Source organism: Lissotriton vulgaris, chromosome 4_1 (genome assembly GCF_964263255.1).
Source record: "Lissotriton vulgaris chromosome 4_1, aLisVul1.2, whole genome shotgun sequence".
NCBI lineage: Eukaryota > Metazoa > Chordata > Amphibia > Caudata > Salamandridae > Lissotriton > Lissotriton vulgaris.
In genome coordinates, this window is record NC_141691.1 from 661,436,144 (window position 1) to 661,455,589 (window position 19,446).

At 45.9% G+C, this 19,446-nt stretch overlaps 1 protein-coding gene across 1 annotated transcript in view; it reads right to left on the minus strand.

The window, feature by feature from the left end:
• Positions 1-18,371, minus strand: part of SLC6A20 (solute carrier family 6 member 20) — a 475,678-nt gene extending 457,307 nt beyond the window's left edge. Inside the window, exon 1 of the mRNA XM_086964920.1 lies at positions 18,102-18,371. Within this exon, the coding sequence (XP_086821046.1) occupies positions 18,102-18,222 (121 nt within the window). The 5' untranslated portion in view covers positions 18,223-18,371. The remainder of the gene's footprint in view (positions 1-18,101) is intronic.
• Positions 18,372-19,446: the final 1,075 nt, after the last annotated feature.

Sequence of the window (19,446 nt, forward strand, 5' to 3'; positions counted from 1 at the left end):
TTTCCGAGCTGCTGTGGAAATGTGCTGGGCAGAGAGGGGTGACGGCGTGGCACGCATGTCCTACATACCTGCTGGGCAGCAGCATCCAAGGGCCTGGCGCCACCCGACCCCTTCCGCTCGGGTAAGACCACTGGGGGGACGAGCTGCTGGGTAAGGTGAAGGGCGTCCCACCAGGCGGCAGGCCCTCAAGTCGGACTGTCTATGCAGGGGGGAAGCTCCTAGGTTGAAACAAAAGCCGTGGCTGCCCAAGCAGTCCATTCCTAAATGGACCGAGGGTGCCCAATCGATCAGAGTACGGACGGGGCATCGCCTGGTAGGCCACCCTGTGCAAAGGGTATGCTGGCTTAGCGTCACTGCCTGCTCCCAGGGCAAGAAGACTTTGAGTAAAAGTACCATCGGGAGGGGGCTGAGAGGCTGGTGCATAACCGGGCCTCTAGGGGCCCTGGCTGGCGGGCCCGGGTACTACCTTCCCCCGTCTCAGCATCGCCGGACCTCACGAAGGTCTGACCGAGCAAACTCTGAGAAAAAGGACCATTGTGAAGTTGCTTAGAGGCAGGTGCGTACACGTGCCCCTGGGGGCCCCGGCAGGCAGGCCCGGGTTCTGTCTTCCCCCGTCTCAGCATCACCGGACCTCACTAATGTCTGACTGAGCAAACTCGGAGAAAAAGGACCATCAGGAATGGGCTGAGGGGCAGGTGCATACCCCGGCCATTAGGAACCCCGGCGGGCGGGCTGGGGTTCTGCCTTCCCCTGTTTCAGAATCACCGGACCTCACGAAGGTCTGACTGACCCTCTCCCTAATAATCCAGAGAAAAATAACCCCCCTTTCTTGTAATCCGTGCACATAAATGACAGGGGGGACCCAAGGCGCGAAAGTACATGACCTCCTGGAGCCCTCACTGTATTCGGGGAGGCAAATGAGCCCTCATCGGGACTTCCAGGGAAGCCCGGCCATCTGCTCACCCCATAGGGAAGCATTGCCTGCGACCAGATGGCCGAGGGGATAGGTGCGACTAGATGGTCGAGGGGAAAGGTGCAACCAGATGGCGGGACACAAAAGGAAAGCCATCAGGTCCCTCTGTGCCCCAACAAAAGAGTGAGCGGGTGCCAGGGCATGGGGGGGGGCTTCCCGGGCACAACGGATCCCCGTCCTGGGCCTTTGTCAGTGCAGCAGGCTGGGAGACGGGGCCCAGGGCTGGAGCACCCGAAACCGGGCCCGGCGGGGCCCCTGGACCTAGCCGGGGCTACCAGGCCCAGATGCACAGGGGAAGCCTCTCCGGGCCCGCCGGACACCATCTCGGGTATCCTGCCACACAGAAGGATCGAGGACAGAGCCTGGGGTGGGGCAAGGTGAGGCTCCCCGGGAACAACGGGACCCCGTCCTGGGCCTTTGTCAGTGCGGCAGGCTGGGAGACGGGGCCCAGGGCTGGAGCACCCGACCCATGGCCTGGTGAGGCCCCATGACCCAGCCGGGGCTCCCAGGCCCAGAGGCGCAGGGGAAGCCTGTCCGGGCCTGGCGGACACCCTACTGGGCACCCTGCCACGCAGCAGGACCGACGTCAGAGCCCGAGATGGGTAGGCCACCCTCCCCGGGGCCCTCAGGGGCCCCGGCCGGAGCTTCTGAACCCAGCCAAGCAAGTGGAGGCTCCCCAGGCACAACAGAACCCCGTCCTGGGCCTTTTGCAGAGCGGTAGGCTGAGGGACAGGGCCCAGGGCCAGAGCACCCGACCCACGCCCCAGCTGGGCCCCTTGACCCAGCCAGGGCTCCTAGGTCCAGAGGTGCAGGAGAAGCATCCCCGGGCCCACCAGACCCCGTCCCGAGCACACGGCAGGACCAAGGACGGAGCCTGGGGGGAGGCCGCCCTCCCCCGGGACCCTGGGAGGTGCTGAACCCAACCGAGCAGGGGAGGCTCCCCGGGCACAACAGAACCCCGTCCCAGGCCATTGGTGGGCCGGCAGGCCGGGGGAAGGGGTCCAGGGCCAAGCACCCGACCCAGGGCCTGGTGGGGCCCCTGGATCCAGGCGGGGCTCCCTTGCCCAGAGGTGCAGGGGAAGCCTCCACAGGCCCGCGGGACACCATCCCAGGCACCCTGCCATGCAACGGAGGATGGAGACCGGGGTGGGGAGACCACCCTCCCCGGCACCGCAGTGAGCCCCTGAACACAGCTGAGCAAAGGGAGGCTCCCCGGGCACGATGGAACCCGTCCCGTGCTTTGGTGGGGCAGCAGGTCGGGAGACAGGCCCAGGGCTGGAGTACCCAAGCTGGGCCCGGCAAGCCCCTGGACCCAGGCCCAGAGGCAAAGGGGAAGCCTCGCAGGGCCCGCAGGACCTCATTCGGGCTTGCAGAGGCCACCCTCCCCAGGGTCCCTGGACCCAGTCCATCGGGGGGAGACTCCCCGGGCCCGCCAGACACCATCCAGGGCAGCCTGCCATGTGGCAGGGCCTGGGACGGACCCAGGACTGGAGCAGCATCCTGGGCCGTACAGCTGCCGGCTGAGGACCGCTAGGCCGAGAGATGTCCCAGATTTCCTTGTCCATAGTAATCCAAAGGAAGGCTACCCCTCTTTCTGGGAACCCGTGCGCACCGAGAGACTCAGGGGACCCTAGGCCTGGATGCGCCTGACCTCCTGGAGCCCTGGCTGGGATCCGGGAGGCAAATGAGCCCTCATTGGGTCTTCCAGGCCAGCCTTGCTATCTGGTTGCTCCATTGGAAAGCATTGCGTGCAACCAGATGGCCGAGGAGAAAGGTGCGACCAAAAGGACTTTCATCCACCCGCCCGAGCCTTTGCGGTAGGGCTCCCGCCTGCCAACGCGGGGCTCACGGGCTCTGCTTCCCAAGGGCTCTGGGACCCCGGCTGGGCCTCAGGCACGGGTTGGACCACCGGAGCTCTCGGGCCCGGACGCCCGGGGGAGGACTGCCCAGGACCCAAGGAGTCTATCCCGGGCACTTTGCCACACCGTGGGCCGGAGGAGGGAGCCCCGGACGCCTACGGAGGTGTTGTCCGGGCATAGCCCATCTGGTCCCCGGCAGAAAACTGCCAGCTCAGGAGGGGTGTTCCAGCATACTCTGCCCCTAGTAATCTGGAGGAAGGCTACCCCTCTTTCTGGGAACCCGTGTGCACTGAGAGACTCACGGGACCCTAGGCGCAGACATGCCCAACAACCTGGAGCCCTGGCTCGGATCTGGGAGGCACATGAGCCCTAATCAGGGCAGCCCGCCTATCTGGTCGCCCTTACTGGTAAGCATTGCGTATGACTAGATGGCCGGGGGGAAAGGTGCGACCAGATGGCCAGGACCAAAAGGACTCCCATCTGCCTGCCCAGAGCCGAGCCTTTCCATTAGGGCTCCCGCCTGCCCTAGCAGGGCTCGGGCCTAGGCTACTCTGGGGCTCGGAGACCCCGGCTGGGCCTCAGGCACGGGGAGGCCTCCTGGAGCTCTCGGCCCACATGCCCCGGGGAGGACTGCCCGGGACCCAGGGAGCCCGTCCCGTTCACTGGGCCATGCCGCGGGCCGCCGGAGGAGGGAACTCCAGACGCCTGGGAGGTGTTGCCCGGGCATAACCCATCTGGTCACCAGCAGAGAACCGCCAGCCCGGGAGGGGTGTTCTGGCATACCCTGCCTTTAATAATCTGGAGGAAAGCTACCCCTCTTTCTGGGAACCCGTGGGCAACGAGTGATGGAGGGGATCCAGGGCGTGGAGGCACCCTACCTCCTGGAGGCCTGGCTGGGATATGGGAGGCAAATGAGCCCTCATCTGGACTTCCAGGGTAGCCCGGCCATCTGGTCGCCCCATTGGAAAGCATTGCGTGTGACCAGATGGCCAAGGGGAAAGGTGTAGCCAGATGGCCGGGACCGAAAGGACTTTCATCTGCCCGCCCCGAGCCTTTGTGGTAGGGCTCCCACCTGCCCACGTAGGGCTCTGGGGCTCCGCGTTCAGGTGGGCTCAGGGACCCCGGCTCGGCCTCAGGCATGGAGAGGACCACCGGAGCTTTCTGACCTGGACGCCCATGGGAGGACTGCCCGGGACCCATGGAGCCCATCCCAGGCACTTTGCCACGCCGTGGGCCGGAGGAGGGAGCCCCTGGACGGAGGGGAGATATTGTCCGGGCATAGATCATCTGGTCCCCAGCAAAGAACCGCCAGCCGGGAGTTTGTGTTCCGGCATACCCAGCCCCTACTAATCCAGAGGAAAGCCACTCCTGTTTCTGGGAACCTGTGCGCACCGAGAGACTCAGGGGACCGTAGGCCCGGATGCCCCCGAATCCTGGAGCCCTGGCTGGGATCCAGGAGGCAAATGAGCCCTCGTCAGGACTTCCAGTGCAGCCCGGCCATCTGGTCGCCCCATTGGAAAGCAATGTGTGTGACCAGATGGCCAAGGGGAAAGGTGCGACCAGATGGCCGGGATCAAAAGGACTCCCATCTGCCTGCCCCGAGCCGAGCCATAGCAGTAGGGCTCCCGCCTGCCCTTGCAGGGCTGTGGGGCTCTGCACCATGAACCCTTGTCCTGGGCATATGGACACTAGGCAGACCGCAGGATGGACGCTCCCACACCCCAGGCCCTGACCGAAACCCCGGCCCCGGGCCAGTCCCTGCCTCTCAACCCAGCCAGGCCGGGGAGATCGGGGAGCCTGCCCTGGCACGAGGGACCCCTGTCCCGGGCACACAGGCCCTCAGGACGTGCGCTCGTTTTCCACACATTTTTTAAAAAATTCCGCGAAAAGTGGCGTAACGGAATTTCCGCCCAGCCCTAATTATTTGTCGGACTAGTTCACATGCTTGTGTATAAGATCTCACAAATGTTATGAAACTAATAATGTTTTACAATTGAGAAAAAGTTGTTGTGGTATTAGTATGATTTTACTTTATGCAAGTTAATTAACTTTAATAACAAAAGTGCGCACAAAAAACACACAAAACAACAGTGTTAAGCCATTATGGTAATGATAGAAGACAGACGAGTCATGCAGTATGTTTTCACTTGCAAGAGTGGCACGTAATCACATGGCATTGCCAGGCTATACATTCATGTTAGCAATGGCAGTACTGAATATGTGATCAAGGCTTGTTTGTAAGCTGAAACGCGTTATGAGGACGATGGATTAATAAAGTGATCTGCAGCAGCAACCAGTGTGTGGAGTCTTACTGAAAAAAATGCGGTTGAGACGTACAGAGTGGATATATATATATAAATATATGTCACCCCTAAGATAGGCATGTCGAGCCTTAAGTCAGGGTGCTGTATATTAAAAGAAGGATATGTATTTTTATATGTCGAACAGTAAAAAAACTAATTGTCATTTTTGCCCTCAAAGAGCTAGAAGCCCCATAGACAAATATTGTAGTACACACTGATAACCCAGCTGTGCTTACTGCTGAAAGGGCCAACTTAAGTTGGTGCTCCAAAGTATCAAAAGTATTGTTACACTAAACCCAACATGATCTCTCCAAATCGAATTTAACTTAACTGTTGAGTAAAAGGCAACCATAGAAAGTTTCCTCTCTGCTGCCCAGGTTTTCCAGTGGTCATTTGCAGATTCTGTCCACTAGACAGCGTTTGCCAGTCTGGGGAGGGGAGTAACTGGCTGCCAGGAAATAGAAGCCTGCCGTTGTAAGAGATGCAGGAAGCCAAACAGGGTGTGAGAACAAAAGGCCAGCTTCAAAGGGAAACTAGGTTTAAGGGTAAATGGTGGACACACACTAGAGGAGTTGCTTTATTGTTGTGGTAGACAGGTTGGCATTGGGGACAGAGAGGGAGAAACTATGGTCAAATCAGTTCCTGTGGGAGTGCAGCCCTTAAGTAGGCATTCCACAAGGGTGGGCAAACAAGATCCACACACCAAGCAAAAGGTTCTGCCATCTTGGTAGTGGGCAGAATATTGCACTCCAGGATAGCTTTGTTCCACGCATTGCAGTAAGTAGTCATCAGGTGGGATAATAATTACTGCATCCCCCAAGGGCAAGTGTTGGCATAAAAATAACACCCCTTGCAACCAGACCGCAGATCACATTTCTAATGGAGAGAGGGATAAATATGGACTGCCCTGCTGTTCCCTGACACCCAGACCACATATCGCATCTGTACTGGAGAGAGGACCAAAGAAGGACTGCCCTGCTGGTTCCAGGACTTGACAAAGAGAGGCTGCATCAAAGACTGGTCTACACCTGCTGCTTCTGGCTAGCTAAGAGAGGACTGCACCTGTGGTGCCCGGCTCAAGGAAAATTCGGCCCCTGTGTCTCAGACCAAAGAGGTGAGCTCTAAGAGTCAGTTGGCTGACTTCCTGTTACAGCTAGAAGGTTCCAAAAGATGAAGAAGCCACCTTAACGAGTTGGCAGCCACAATCGCTTATTCGCTGCTGGCCACCGAAGCTCAGCCCGGAAGACCAAGCCTCAACACAGTCATTGAAGTGTGGTTTTGGTCGCCCAAGATGGAAACTTGCTGCCTTTGAAGCCAACTGCTGGTTTTGCTGTGACCAGAGACCAGTAGACCAGTGACAAGTACTTTTTGGCTGGACTGCACCTGGACTTCGAGGCACATCAACCTATGTGGCCAAAGTCACCCCTCTGTGTTTGTGGACCAAGGGGTGGCCCCAGGAAGATCTCCTTTGACCAGGTCGGCATCCTCAGCATGTTCAGCATCCTGTATCCCTTGCCGCAGGGCCACTGCATGGATGTTTATGGCAGTTTGCCGACAGAGCCTAGAACTGAACTAGAGACTGCTTTGACTGCAAGGTAACTGTCCTGCTAAGCCTTATTGGCCAATATGACTTGCTCCTTGCTGGCGTTGGTCACCCAAAGCGGGCTGCAGTAGCCGAACACAACTTTACAAAAAGTTTTCAAAGTAACTGTTAACTGTTAGTTGCTAATGCTTATTTGCATTTTGAGTAAAAAACAATGATACATGGTTGGCTTAATAATTTATATTTTCTGAACCCTCTAGTAAATTTTGTTCATTTTGGTGTCTAAAAATACATGACAATAAGACCTATTTTTTAAATTGTTGTCAGATTTCCTTTGCTTCTTGTTTCTTTCTTATTCTAATGTTTTTGTACTACTAAATGCGATGCACATGTTCCTTTGTTAAAGCTTGATTGCTCCAAGCCACAGCCACCCAGGGTTGAGCTAAGGTTTTACAAACAAGTCTGACTGGACCCAAGACAGGTTTGTGAGTTAATTACACAGTGAGGTCGCACAACTACACCATATAATAAACCGGGTTGCCTTGGAAAATGCTGATGGTGCTGTTTCTAAACTATTAACAATCATGTGTGTTCAGTTATAATGTCTTTAATGTCTGCCTCTTTCTCTGAGAAACATGCTGTCATTAGCGAATTGTGGTATGACAGAATACTAACCAGATGGACTCCATACATTATAATGATCTGAACTGATTTAATTCCTCGTCTCCCTTGTAGGATCCAACACCACCCAAATTGGAAATGAAACTTTTCAATGGCAAATTCAACAACAGATCTGACATTTTTCAATGTTTATCTATCCATTTACTGGTCTTTGAAAACCCCCATACCCACCAAATTTCGTCACTGCTGCATACACAGACACAAACACTGCATTTGTGGCATTCTAAAACCATAATACTGAGCTATTGTATTGAGAAGCACTACTTTGTCTATAGCTGTTACCTTAAAAGGCATAAATGTGGCTACTCTAGTTTGCACAGGGTCTGAGTTAGCTGCTGTCGAGCTGGCCCTGCTGAGAACATGATTGGTGAACATCCAGCACATTAACAATCTTGGCAAGGATGAACATAATCTGTAGAGTGGAGATCTTTTAGATAAGTTTGGCAATAGGTAGGTCAGAAATGTAGCATCAGATGGGTATTATCACAACCATCCCTAGAAAAGTATTACTCTCTATGTCTAGTGAGAAATATTCCTGGGAGATAGAGGATGGAGTGCAGCCAGAGATGTGTACATGTGCTATTGCTAAGGTGCTGGACAGAGTCATTCTGCAGAGGCTATCCAAAGACTCCATAACATTATCCTTGTCTCCCCCCCTAAGCAGAGATAGCCTATTAGAGTTTGCCTAGGACTTGCACATAAACAACTCAAACAAGGAAGAAATGGAAGTAAATATTTGACTTCCATGCTCGGTTCATAAAAACGAAAAATGCATGTATTACTGATCAAACTAATATTCTAGTTGAGAGAAGATCTCCTGAGCATTCACATTCTGTAAAAAAATTGAAATGTCATCCAACTATAGAACCCCTATGTGTATGCCATGGTTCAGCGATGATGTTGGTGATGTACCACGATTGATTTTGGGGCAACATCTATAAACATATTTTTTTCTACAAATAGTATAACAATTCTTACTATTGAGTAAAGTGTTTACACAGACACCGCCAATGTAGGTATCATAACCACACTTATGGTGTTCACCAGTCCCAAGTGGTTAGTGCCCAAAGATATTGCCTACTAGTCTTTGTGAGAGGGTAATCCTGGGCTCTTTTCCATTATACTCCTCTATTTTCAAACTAAAGACTCTCTGAGTCCGCCATTGTGTTACTGTCCAGCTTGAGAGCTTAATTTGCATTAAAAAAGAAAATAAACTAAGTGCCGAAATACAAAGATGAGAAGTGGACCTGTTGCATTTTCCAACACCACTTTCTGTGAATCTATGAAACTCGCTCATGTAGTCAACAGAAAAATAACTCTCAACAAACTTTTTAATAGCACAGGCTCTCACTTCATCTCATTGAAACATTATGTGGTCTGTTGGACATACTTACCCTATTATTTGAGTTGTGTGTTAGTGCGTGCACAGTATGTTTTCTAGGTACAGAGAAGCTAGGTGTTGTTGCACAACAACACTATGGAAAATGGTGGGATGATGATAAAAGTTATGAATACCATACTGAGCGCACATGCATTCAGACAGGGTAAAGGGTAAATAATAAGCATGGGTGGAAAATCCGTTCCGCTCGCGGATTTTGCGGATTTTCGGTAAATTCGCAATCCGCGAGATTCGCGAATTTCCCGCAAAATCCGCAAGTGGAACGGATTGGGTCAAAAGTTCAAGCTGACTTTTGTAACTCTTTTAGAATGGCGCCGGCAAGCTGTCAGAGCCATTCTAAAATAGTTACAAAAGTCAGCTTCAACAGGAAGCTCTAATAGATAAAGTAAAGCAGGTGCTCGAGTTGAAGCTCAAATTCAGTTACACAATCATTAATCACCCCAAACTTGGGGTGATTAATGATTGTGTAACTTAATTTGACCTTCAACTCGAGCACCTGCTTCACTTTATCTATTAGTGCTTCCTGTTGAAGCTCTATGTAGCTATTTTAGAATGGCGCTGGCAGCTTGCCGGCACCATTCTAAGTGGGGCTGAGGGCAGAAGGGCACAAAAGTGGGACAGAGGGTAAAAGGGGACAAAAAATGAGTGGGGCAGAGGGCAGAAGGGCACAGAAACAAGTGGTACAGAGGGCAGAAGGGCATAAAAAACGAGAGGGTGGCAGTGATTAACCAGGCAAAAAAAAAAAAACTTGAACACGCAAAGCGCCCCGCAAACACCCGCAAACACACAAAGCGCCTCGCGAACACGCAAAAATATAAAAATCCACAAATTTGCACGAATTTGCGAATTTTACGGATTGCAAATTCGCAAATCCGCGGATCGCGAATTCACAAAATTCGCCCATGCTTAGTAAATATGGAAACCCCTGTGCAAATCCATTACCTCCAAGGTGAGGTGAAATGTGTACTCTTGATGAATGACTATTCTGTCCAGCAACGTTTTTGACATTTGTACATCAGTTTTCCTAGATAACAACTAATTAATCCATCAGTTTGTATTGCCTGTCCTTGTGCATAGCCTGTATTTTGAACTGCACTCAACACTTCTGTACATCTGTATGTTTGCCCACCCACCCAAATCATCCATCCATTCATCACCCACCCATCCACCCATTCAATTACCTGCAGTTGGCTATTCCCACCTTACCATCCATCTACTCAGACGCCATTCATTCATCATTCCCAGAGCATGGCAACCCACACATCTAATCGTGCCATCCATTTATCCATTTTACCATAGATTCAAAACCATCTATCCAACCACAATCAACGAAGTCATTTCAGTATCATCCATCCGTACCTACCGCTAACCCCACTTGCTCACCTATCCATAAGTGAACTGCCCAGACGCTTAAAAGCATCCACCTGTCCCTAGCCATCCTGGCTCGCTAATAAGGCTGATAGGATGTTGGGTGCTTGGGAACTCCTCCTATATCTGCCTATGTCTGTCTTTTTAACACGGTAATGCAGAGACAACGCTGACTCGTGTCACCTGCCCCCAGAATTACTAGAAAATGTTTACAGGAAAGGACAAGGTTGGTGATGAGTGGCTTCCCTTTCAGGCTTCTTACCCCCAAAAATGCATTTCTTATATCACAGACCATCCAGTAAGATTGTATTGTATATTATTTTTTATGTTATTTGAGTTTATAAAGCGCACAGCTACCCCGAGGGGTTTCCCGGCGCCAGCCTGGGAGGAAAGAGAAGAGGAGGAAAAAGTTACAAGTTGAACAACCAAGTTTTCAGATTATATTGTATGCTGGGTAGAGGTAGAGACAAAATATCGAAATGTAAATATCGATATACAATAATATCGATGTTTTAATTTCGATGGTATAGAATGTCCAAAATATCGACAGACAGAATATCATTTTTATGGTATGTATGTTACTAATATCGAAATTTAGTAATATCGAAATTATGTTTAGTGTTATGTATTTTATTATGTTGTTTATATGTTTGTTAAATATGTTATTAAATGTATGTTTGAAAATTAGTAATTTTGTTTACATTTTGCGTTTTAGTATCAGAGCGGGTTGTGGGTTTATAGGGGAATAGGGTGGGAGGTAATTTATTAATAATTAATTAATTATTATATTTTTAAAAATCTTTTAAAATAATAATTAATTGGTAATTAATTAATATTAATTGGTTAATTAAATTAATTAGAGTTAATGTGCTAATATATTTATTTTTTGTTATTGTTAATTAATAATTAATTGGTAATTAATTAATATTAATTAGTTAATTACATTAATTAGAGTTATTGTGCAAATAAATAGAATTATTTGTTATTGGTAATTAATAATTAATTGGTAATTAAATAATATTAATTAGTTAATTACAATAATTAGAGTTGATGTGCTAATATATGTAATTTTTTGTTATTGTTAATTAATAATTAATTAGTACTTAAATCATGTTAATTATTTAATTAAATTAATTAGAGTTGATGTGCTAATATATTTACATTTTTGTTATTGTTAAATAATAATTAATTGTTAAATCATAATTATTAAGTGATTAAATGATATGATTTATTTATGTGTAGTGGGTTTTGTGTTTATAGGGTAATAGGGTGTCATATAATAAAATGTAATTAATTAAAGAGATTGTATTTATGTACTGGTATTTATTGTTAATTAATTTGTAATTAATATGTGTTAATTAGTTCTAATAAAATTACATCAATTTACTAAAACTGATAGTTATTAATTGCTTATTTGATATTTATATTAATTGAGTTTTTTTGTATGTGTACTGTGTTGTGTGTTAAAGGGGGAGTAATGTGTGAAGTAATTTATACCCCTATGCTATCCAATGCTTTCCCTACTGTTGCACCCTCTGGAGTGGGAATAGTAATTTAAACCCCTACGCTATCCAATGCTTTCCCTACTGTTGCACCCTCTGGAGTGGGAATAGTAATTTGTACCCCTACGCTATCCAACGCTTTCCCTACTGTTGCACCCTCTGGAGTGGGAACAGTAATTTTTCCCCCTATGTTATCCAACGCTTTCCCTACTGTTGCACCCTCTGGAGTGGGAATAGTAATTTTTACCCCTACGCTATCCAACGCTTTCCCTACTGTTGCACCCTCTGGAGTGGGAATAGTAATTTTTACCCCTATGCTATCCAACGCTTTCCCTACTGTTGCACCCTCTGGAGTGGGAATAGTAATTTTTACCCCTCAGTATCCAACGCTTTCCCTACTGTTGCACCCTCTGTAGTGGGAATAGTAATTTTTACCACTACGCTATCCAACGATTTCCCTACTGTTGCACCCTCTGGAGTGGGAATAGTAATTTTTACCCCTACGCTATCCAACGCTTTCCCTACTGTTGCACCCTCTGGAGTGGGAATAAGAATTTAAACCCCTACGCTATCCAACGCTTTCCCTACTGTTGCACCCTCTGGAGTGGGAATAGTAATTTAAACCCCTATGCTATCCAACGCTTTCCCTACTGTTGCACCCTCTGGAGTGGGAATAGTAATTTAAACCCCTACGCTATCCAACGTTTTCCCTACTGTTGCACCCTCTGGAGTAGGAATAGTAATTTTTACCCCTACGCTATCCAACGCTTTCCCTACTGTTGCACCCTCTGGTGTGGGAATAGTAATTTTTACCCCTACGCTATCCAACGCTTTCCCTACTGTTGCACCCTCTAGTGTAGGAATAGTAATTGTTACCCCTACGCTATCCAATGCTTTCCCTACTGTTGCACCCTCTGGTGTGGGAATAGTCATTTTTACCCCTACGCTATCCAACGCTTTCCCTACTGTTGCACCCTCTGGAGTGGGAATAGTAATTTAAACCCCTATGCTATCCAACGCTTTTACTACTGTTGCAATATGTGGAGTAAGTATATATATTAATTTATATGTACACTTTTTAATTTATTTTAAATGTATATTTATTAGTTATTATTTTTTAAATATGTTTTAATGTTTTTATTTAATATTTGTAAAATTATATGTATTTTTAAATTATTTTTACATTATTATTAATACATTAAAAAAAACGATATTTTTAATTTCGATATTTTTGTACTACGATATTTATTTTCCGATATTTTTGTACTTACCTTTATGAAGATATAACTCCGATATTTTTGATGTCGATATTTTTGTGACGATATATTTGTATGTAGATATTCTGTCTATCGATATTATGTCAGACATTCCTGCGGTGATAGGAGTTACGTGTGATCATTAGTGGGAGAAACATGAGTTACTACAATGGTTGTTGGGATCAAAAGGTAGATAGAGAGTTGTTATTTTTATTACTCTTGATACCATACTTTAGATACCTCACAGCCTCGGGATGGGCCGGGTAGCATCAGCCCCAGCCCTTCTTGCGCTGCCGGCCCCTTCCATAATAGGGCAAGAAGGTCCTTGCATTCCCGACACCTAGACGCTTTCTCTTTCACTTTTCGTCCTCCCTTAGCACACCTGCCTCCCACACCTCCTGCTCCATCACACTTCTTTTTTTATAATACCAAATTTATGGATTTTTCCGGTAGAACCTACAAGCCAACAAAACAGAAACAAGACCGTGGTCCATCCAGTCAGTCCATCAGCACGGGAACACATACATCAATCAAGCAATTCCCGCATCTTGTCCAAGCCAATCATCTTCTCGTGTTCACGAGGGCAACCCCAAGCTTCCCTCCATCACACTTGTAGGCACTGCACCCCGAAAGAAGGTATGAGCAGCTCTCTGGTCACTCATGCACAACACCAAAATGCTTCACAAGTAGGATTTCAGCAAATACAACATTGGTAATTAATTAATATTAATTAGTTAATTACATTAATTAGAGTTATTGTGCAAATAAATAGAATTATTTGTTATTGGTAATTAATAATTAATTGGTAATTAAATAATATTAATTAGTTAATTACAATAATTAGAGTTGATGTGCTAATATATGTAATTTTTTGTTATTGTTAATTAATAATTAATTAGTACTTAAATCATGTTAATTATTTAATTAAATTAATTAGAGTTGATGTGCTAATATATTTACATTTTTGTTATTGTTAAATAATAATTAATTGTTAAATCATAATTATTAAGTGATTAAATGATATGATTTATTTATGTGTAGTGGGTTTTGTGTTTATAGGGTAATAGGGTGTCATATAATAAAATGTAATTAATTAAAGAGATTGTATTTATGTACTGGTATTTATTGTTAATTAATTTGTAATTAATATGTGTTAATTAGTTCTAATAAAATTACATCAATTTACTAAAACTGATAGTTAATAATTGCTTATTTGATATTTATATTAATTGAGTTTTTTGTATGTGTACTGTGTTGTGTGTTAAAGGGGGAGTAATGTGTGAAGTAATTTATACCCCTATGCTATCCAATGCTTTCCCTACTGTTGGACCCTCTGGAGTGGGAATAGTAATTTAAACCCCTACGCTATCCAATGCTTTCCCTACTGTTGCACCCTCTGGAGTGGGAATAGTAATTTGTACCCCTACGCTATCCAACGCTTTCCCTACTGTTGCACCCTCTGGAGTGGGAACAGTAATTTTCCCCCTACGCTATCCAACGCTTTCCCTACTGTTGCACCCTCTGGAGTGGGAATAGTAATTTTTACCCCTACGCTATCCAACGCTTTCCCTACTGTTGCACCCTCTGGAGTGGGAATAGTAATTTTTACCCCTATGCTATCCAACGCTTTCCCTACTGTTGCACCCTCTGGAGTGGGAATAGTAATTTTTACCCCTCAGTATCCAACGCTTTCCCTACTGTTGCACCCTCTGTAGTGGGAATAGTAATTTTTACCACTACGCTATCCAACGATTTCCCTACTGTTGCACCCTCTGGAGTGGGAATAGTAATTTTTACCCCTACGCTATCCAACGCTTTCCCTACTGTTGCACCCTCTGGAGTGGGAATAAGAATTTAAACCCCTACGCTATCCAACGCTTTCCCTACTGTTGCACCCTCTGGAGTGGGAATAGTAATTTAAACCCCTACGCTATCCAACGCTTTCCCTACTGTTGCACCCTCTGGAGTGGGAATAGTAATTTAAACCCCTACGCTATCCAACGTTTTCCCTACTGTTGCACCCTCTGGAGTAGGAATAGTAATTTTTACCCCTACGCTATCCAACGCTTTCCCTACTGTTGCACCCTCTGGTGTGGGAATAGTAATTTTTACCCCTACGCTATCCAACGCTTTCCCTACTGTTGCACCCTCTAGTGTAGGAATAGTAATTGTTACCCCTACGCTATCCAATGCTTTCCCTACTGTTGCACCCTCTGGTGTGGGAATAGTCATTTTTACCCCTACGCTATCCAACGCTTTCCCTACTGTTGCACCCTCTGGAGTGGGAATAGTAATTTAAACCCCTATGCTATCCAACGCTTTTACTACTGTTGCAATATGTGGAGTAAGTATATATATTAATTTATATGTACACTTTTTAATTTATTTTAAATGTATATGTATTAGTTATTATTTTTTAAATATGTTTTAATGTTTTTATTTAATATTTGTAAAATTATATGTATTTTTAAATTATTTTTACATTATTATTAATACATTAAAAAAAACGATATTTTTAATTTCGATATTTTTGTACCACGATATTTATTTTCCAATATTTTTGTACTTACCTTTATGAAGATATAACTCCGATATTTTTGATGTCGATATTTTTGTGACGATATATTTGTATGTAGATATTCTGTCTATCGATATTATGTCAGACATTCCTGCGGTGATAGGAGTTACGTGTGATCATTAGTGGGAGAAACATGAGTTACTACAATGGTTGTTGGGATCAAAAGGTAGATAGAGAGTTGTTATTTTTATTACTCTTGATACCATACTTTAGATACCTCACAGCCTTCGGGATGGGCTGAGTAGCATCAGCCCCAGCCCTTCTTGCGCTGCCGGCCCCTTCCATAATAGGGCAAGAAGGTCCTTGCATTCCCGACACCTAGACGCTTTCTCTTTCACTTTTCGTCCTCCCTTAGCACACCTGCCTCCCACACCTCCTGCTCCATCACACTTCTTTTTTTTATAATACCAAATTTATGGATTTTTCCGGTAGAACCTACAAGCCAACAAAACAGAAACAAGACCGTGGTCCATCCAGTCAGTCCATCAGCACGGGAACACATACATCAATCAAGCAATTCCCGCATCTTGTCCAAGCCAATCATCTTCTCGTGTTCACGAGGGCAACCCCAAGCTTCCCTCCATCACACTTGTAGGCACTGCACCCCGAAAGAAGGTATGAGCAGCTCTCTGGTCACTCATGCACAACACCAAAATGCTTCACAAGTAGGATTTCAGCAAATACAACATTGCCAACCATGCACTCCCAACGGTGTACCGCGCTGCCTGTCAGATAATGGCCTTCGGAGTCCAGTAACAGTCTATGATGCTCAAGGGCGCAGTGAACCACCCTCTTTACCAGCTTAGTGCTATTGGAACAGATTGCATTGCTTTATGGTCCTTCTTAACATTTACTTTGGCTCGCAGATCATCGCAAGTCACAAGTTAAAACTAATAAATTCCACAAGAATAAACTATGATAACACAACTGGGAGATGGAGACCACAAGAATACGTGAAAGCAGCTTAAAATGGTGATAGAGGGAAAGACAAACTATTAAAGTGAGATAGAAAAAAGGTAGAAGCCAACAGAGTGATACACCGCAAAGGAAAGCTAGTAAAATGCACATAGTGAAGGAAGGAAAAAGGAAAGAGGATGCAGATGAAAAAAGGAAATAAGGAAAAAAAATTAAAGATGTAAAAGAAGATAAGGAAAAAGAAAAGAAAATAAAGAATAAAGGGTGGAAAGAAGAAAGGAAAGGCAAAGACCTAAAAAAAGAAAAAGGAAAAAAAAAGGAAAGCCGAAAAATATAATGAAAGAAATGTGAGATGAAAGGATGGGTGATTGACGGAAAGAAGAGAAAGAAGTAGTGAATGGAAGGAATACAAAAAGAAAAGATGCAAAGAAGTTGTGAAAGAATGGAAGGCAGGAGCAACATAAGAATAAACGGATATAAAGAAGGCTAGAAAGCGAGAAAAAAGGTTTTATGGAATGTGAGAAGAATAGACAGAAGGAAACAAAGATGGAAAGAAGGAATGGAATACACAAAACAAAAAAAATATAGAAAAGAAAAGAAAGAAGCACAAAAAGAAAGAAGATAGAAAGGATGAATGAGAGAAGTAGCTCAATACAGGTAAATGTATAGTTTTTGGCCAAATTCCTTTAAAGTCAACATTTTGCATCATATTCTGCAAATGTTCCCCAGGGGTACAATTCCCATGACACTTCATAGGAAGGGTTGGGATTCCTCACTTTACCCGTGCATTTATTGCTAATTATGCGTCAAAGTGGGGGGTATTTTATTTTTCTCGGTGCTCCCTTGATGATGCTACAATACAATGTATTACCTTTTAACAAGTGGGGTACAGAACAGAATTGTATACAATACAGCGGACAACAGAATAGCTAATAAAATCCAAATGCCGAGTTCACACAGGATTCTTTAATGACGAAAGTTCTAAACCTAATGAAATTATGAAACTGGCAAAGACAACATTCTCATACATGCATGTTTCCAGTGGCATGGTTAGGGGGACATGGGTCCTGTTGCGCGAATTAAACATGGTCCCCGCATTGCTGGCTCATGGTCAAACATAGCAATAAACAGGGATCAATGGGCCCTTCCTGCCTCTGACCCTGGTGCCCCTGCACCCACTGCACTACTGGTAGCTAAGTCCATTTTGTTGCAACAATTTTTCTTATTTACTTTACTTTCATCACCTCAACTTGTGACATTAAATCATGAAAGCCAAAAATATGAAGCCATCAAAAAGCATCACTTTCATTTCAGTGTGTAACCACAAACCTCAGTCTTAAAGTGATTATTCAACAGAATGTAACTAATTGGTCGAATATATATTTGCTTGAACTGTAATGGCCCCGGTTTGAAGGCTACATGTGAGACGCCACTGCCTGTACAGCAATAACTCTTCGAAGAGGAGACTGTGTTGAAAGGACAAATCTGGGAAATGAAAACACCCTTATCAACTCTGCAGATATGATAGTCCTGTCAGGATGACGTAAGTGGAGGAAGACTGCATCTCAATAATACCTGCACTAAGAGAGAGTTATAGACACAGTTCCAAAGGTTTCTTGAACGTTTCCACTTATTGCCTCACTCACTTCCAGTGCGGCCTCAGACCGGGGCCCACAAGGCTGCAACGTGGCACAACCACCTGTAAACAGCCCGCCTGCACCTACCTCCCCCGTACATCTGACACAGGTACGGGAACCGCCACACGTTGCCCAGCCCCACGGCGTAGGAGATGCAGGCGAAGACGAACTGCAGTGGGTTGTCCCACACCTGCCGGGACTTCTCCATGTCTGTGCTGCGGCGCGCTCTTCACCCGAGCAGAGTGTGTGAAGCCCAGAGACCGACTCCCTGCTTCAGGTGTCTGTCCGCTCGCTGATGCCCACAGGAGTCCAGGGAGGAGTGCCCCCGGCCAGTCGCTACCCAGCCCTTTAATCACTAATCTCGCGCACGGGCGCGCGCTTGGAATGCCGGTAAACAGATTATAGACCAATAAAAAGCTGTAAAATGCGCAGTGATTTTGGCAAAAAAAACCCGAAAGAGAATATGGGCTGCACTGTAGTGCAAGTTTCACACAGAAAAGAACAGCAAAGGGTCAGACACACACTCGCTGTCGAACCCACCAGGCGTACATCATGGCCAGATGTAGTGCAAGCTGTGCTACCACAACACATAGGTACCCGACCTGCATCTGCAGTTTATGGTTCACTCACAAAGAGAACAGGTCCAACCCTTGCAGAAGTAGTGCCCATATTAAACACACACAACCAAAACAGATGAAGCACGTGCACATCAACAAGGTGGCTTCATTTGTAACAATAAATGTGTAGCACTTCTCCGTATCTTTTATTGAGGCTAAAAGGCTTGATTAATGGGATTGTGCACTCAGATCTATGTCCATTCAAGTATTGTCACACTTTTCAAGCAGGAGGACATGGTTTCACTATCCAGGATTCAGATCTGAGAGGGTCATGAAGGAGTGAGCTAGAGAGATGAATGTAGGGGCATTTTAAGACTTTTGGGAGCCCCCTGTTCAGAACAGCTTTGAATGTTTGGTACAATTTCAGCTCTGTTATTCCCCCATTGTCTAGATGTCTGAATGCACAAGCTCACTTGTCCAAATTCTAACGTTGTTCCATCTAATACTCAGGGATAGTGAAGTGTGTTTTCAATACTCAGTAGCAGCTCACTAATATTACTAATATTGCTGCAAATAATCTCTATAACACCCTCCCACTTCTCATATGTGAGTTCTTGTTTTCATCTAAGGCAAACTTTGTTATGGATGTTGCATGAAACACAACATTTTTCTGCAAAATGTCTGTAATAGACTCACACATCAGTCACATTAAAAACAAACTAAAGTGAAACTGTATTTAAACCATCTGTTTAAGAATTAGTCACGGTCATCAGGACAAGACTCAGCAGAATAGAGCTGGCACTATCAGGGGCCCCTAATAGACTGGGGCCCTGGGCGGGAGCCCCCTTTGCCCGTGCCTTAAAATAACTCTGGAT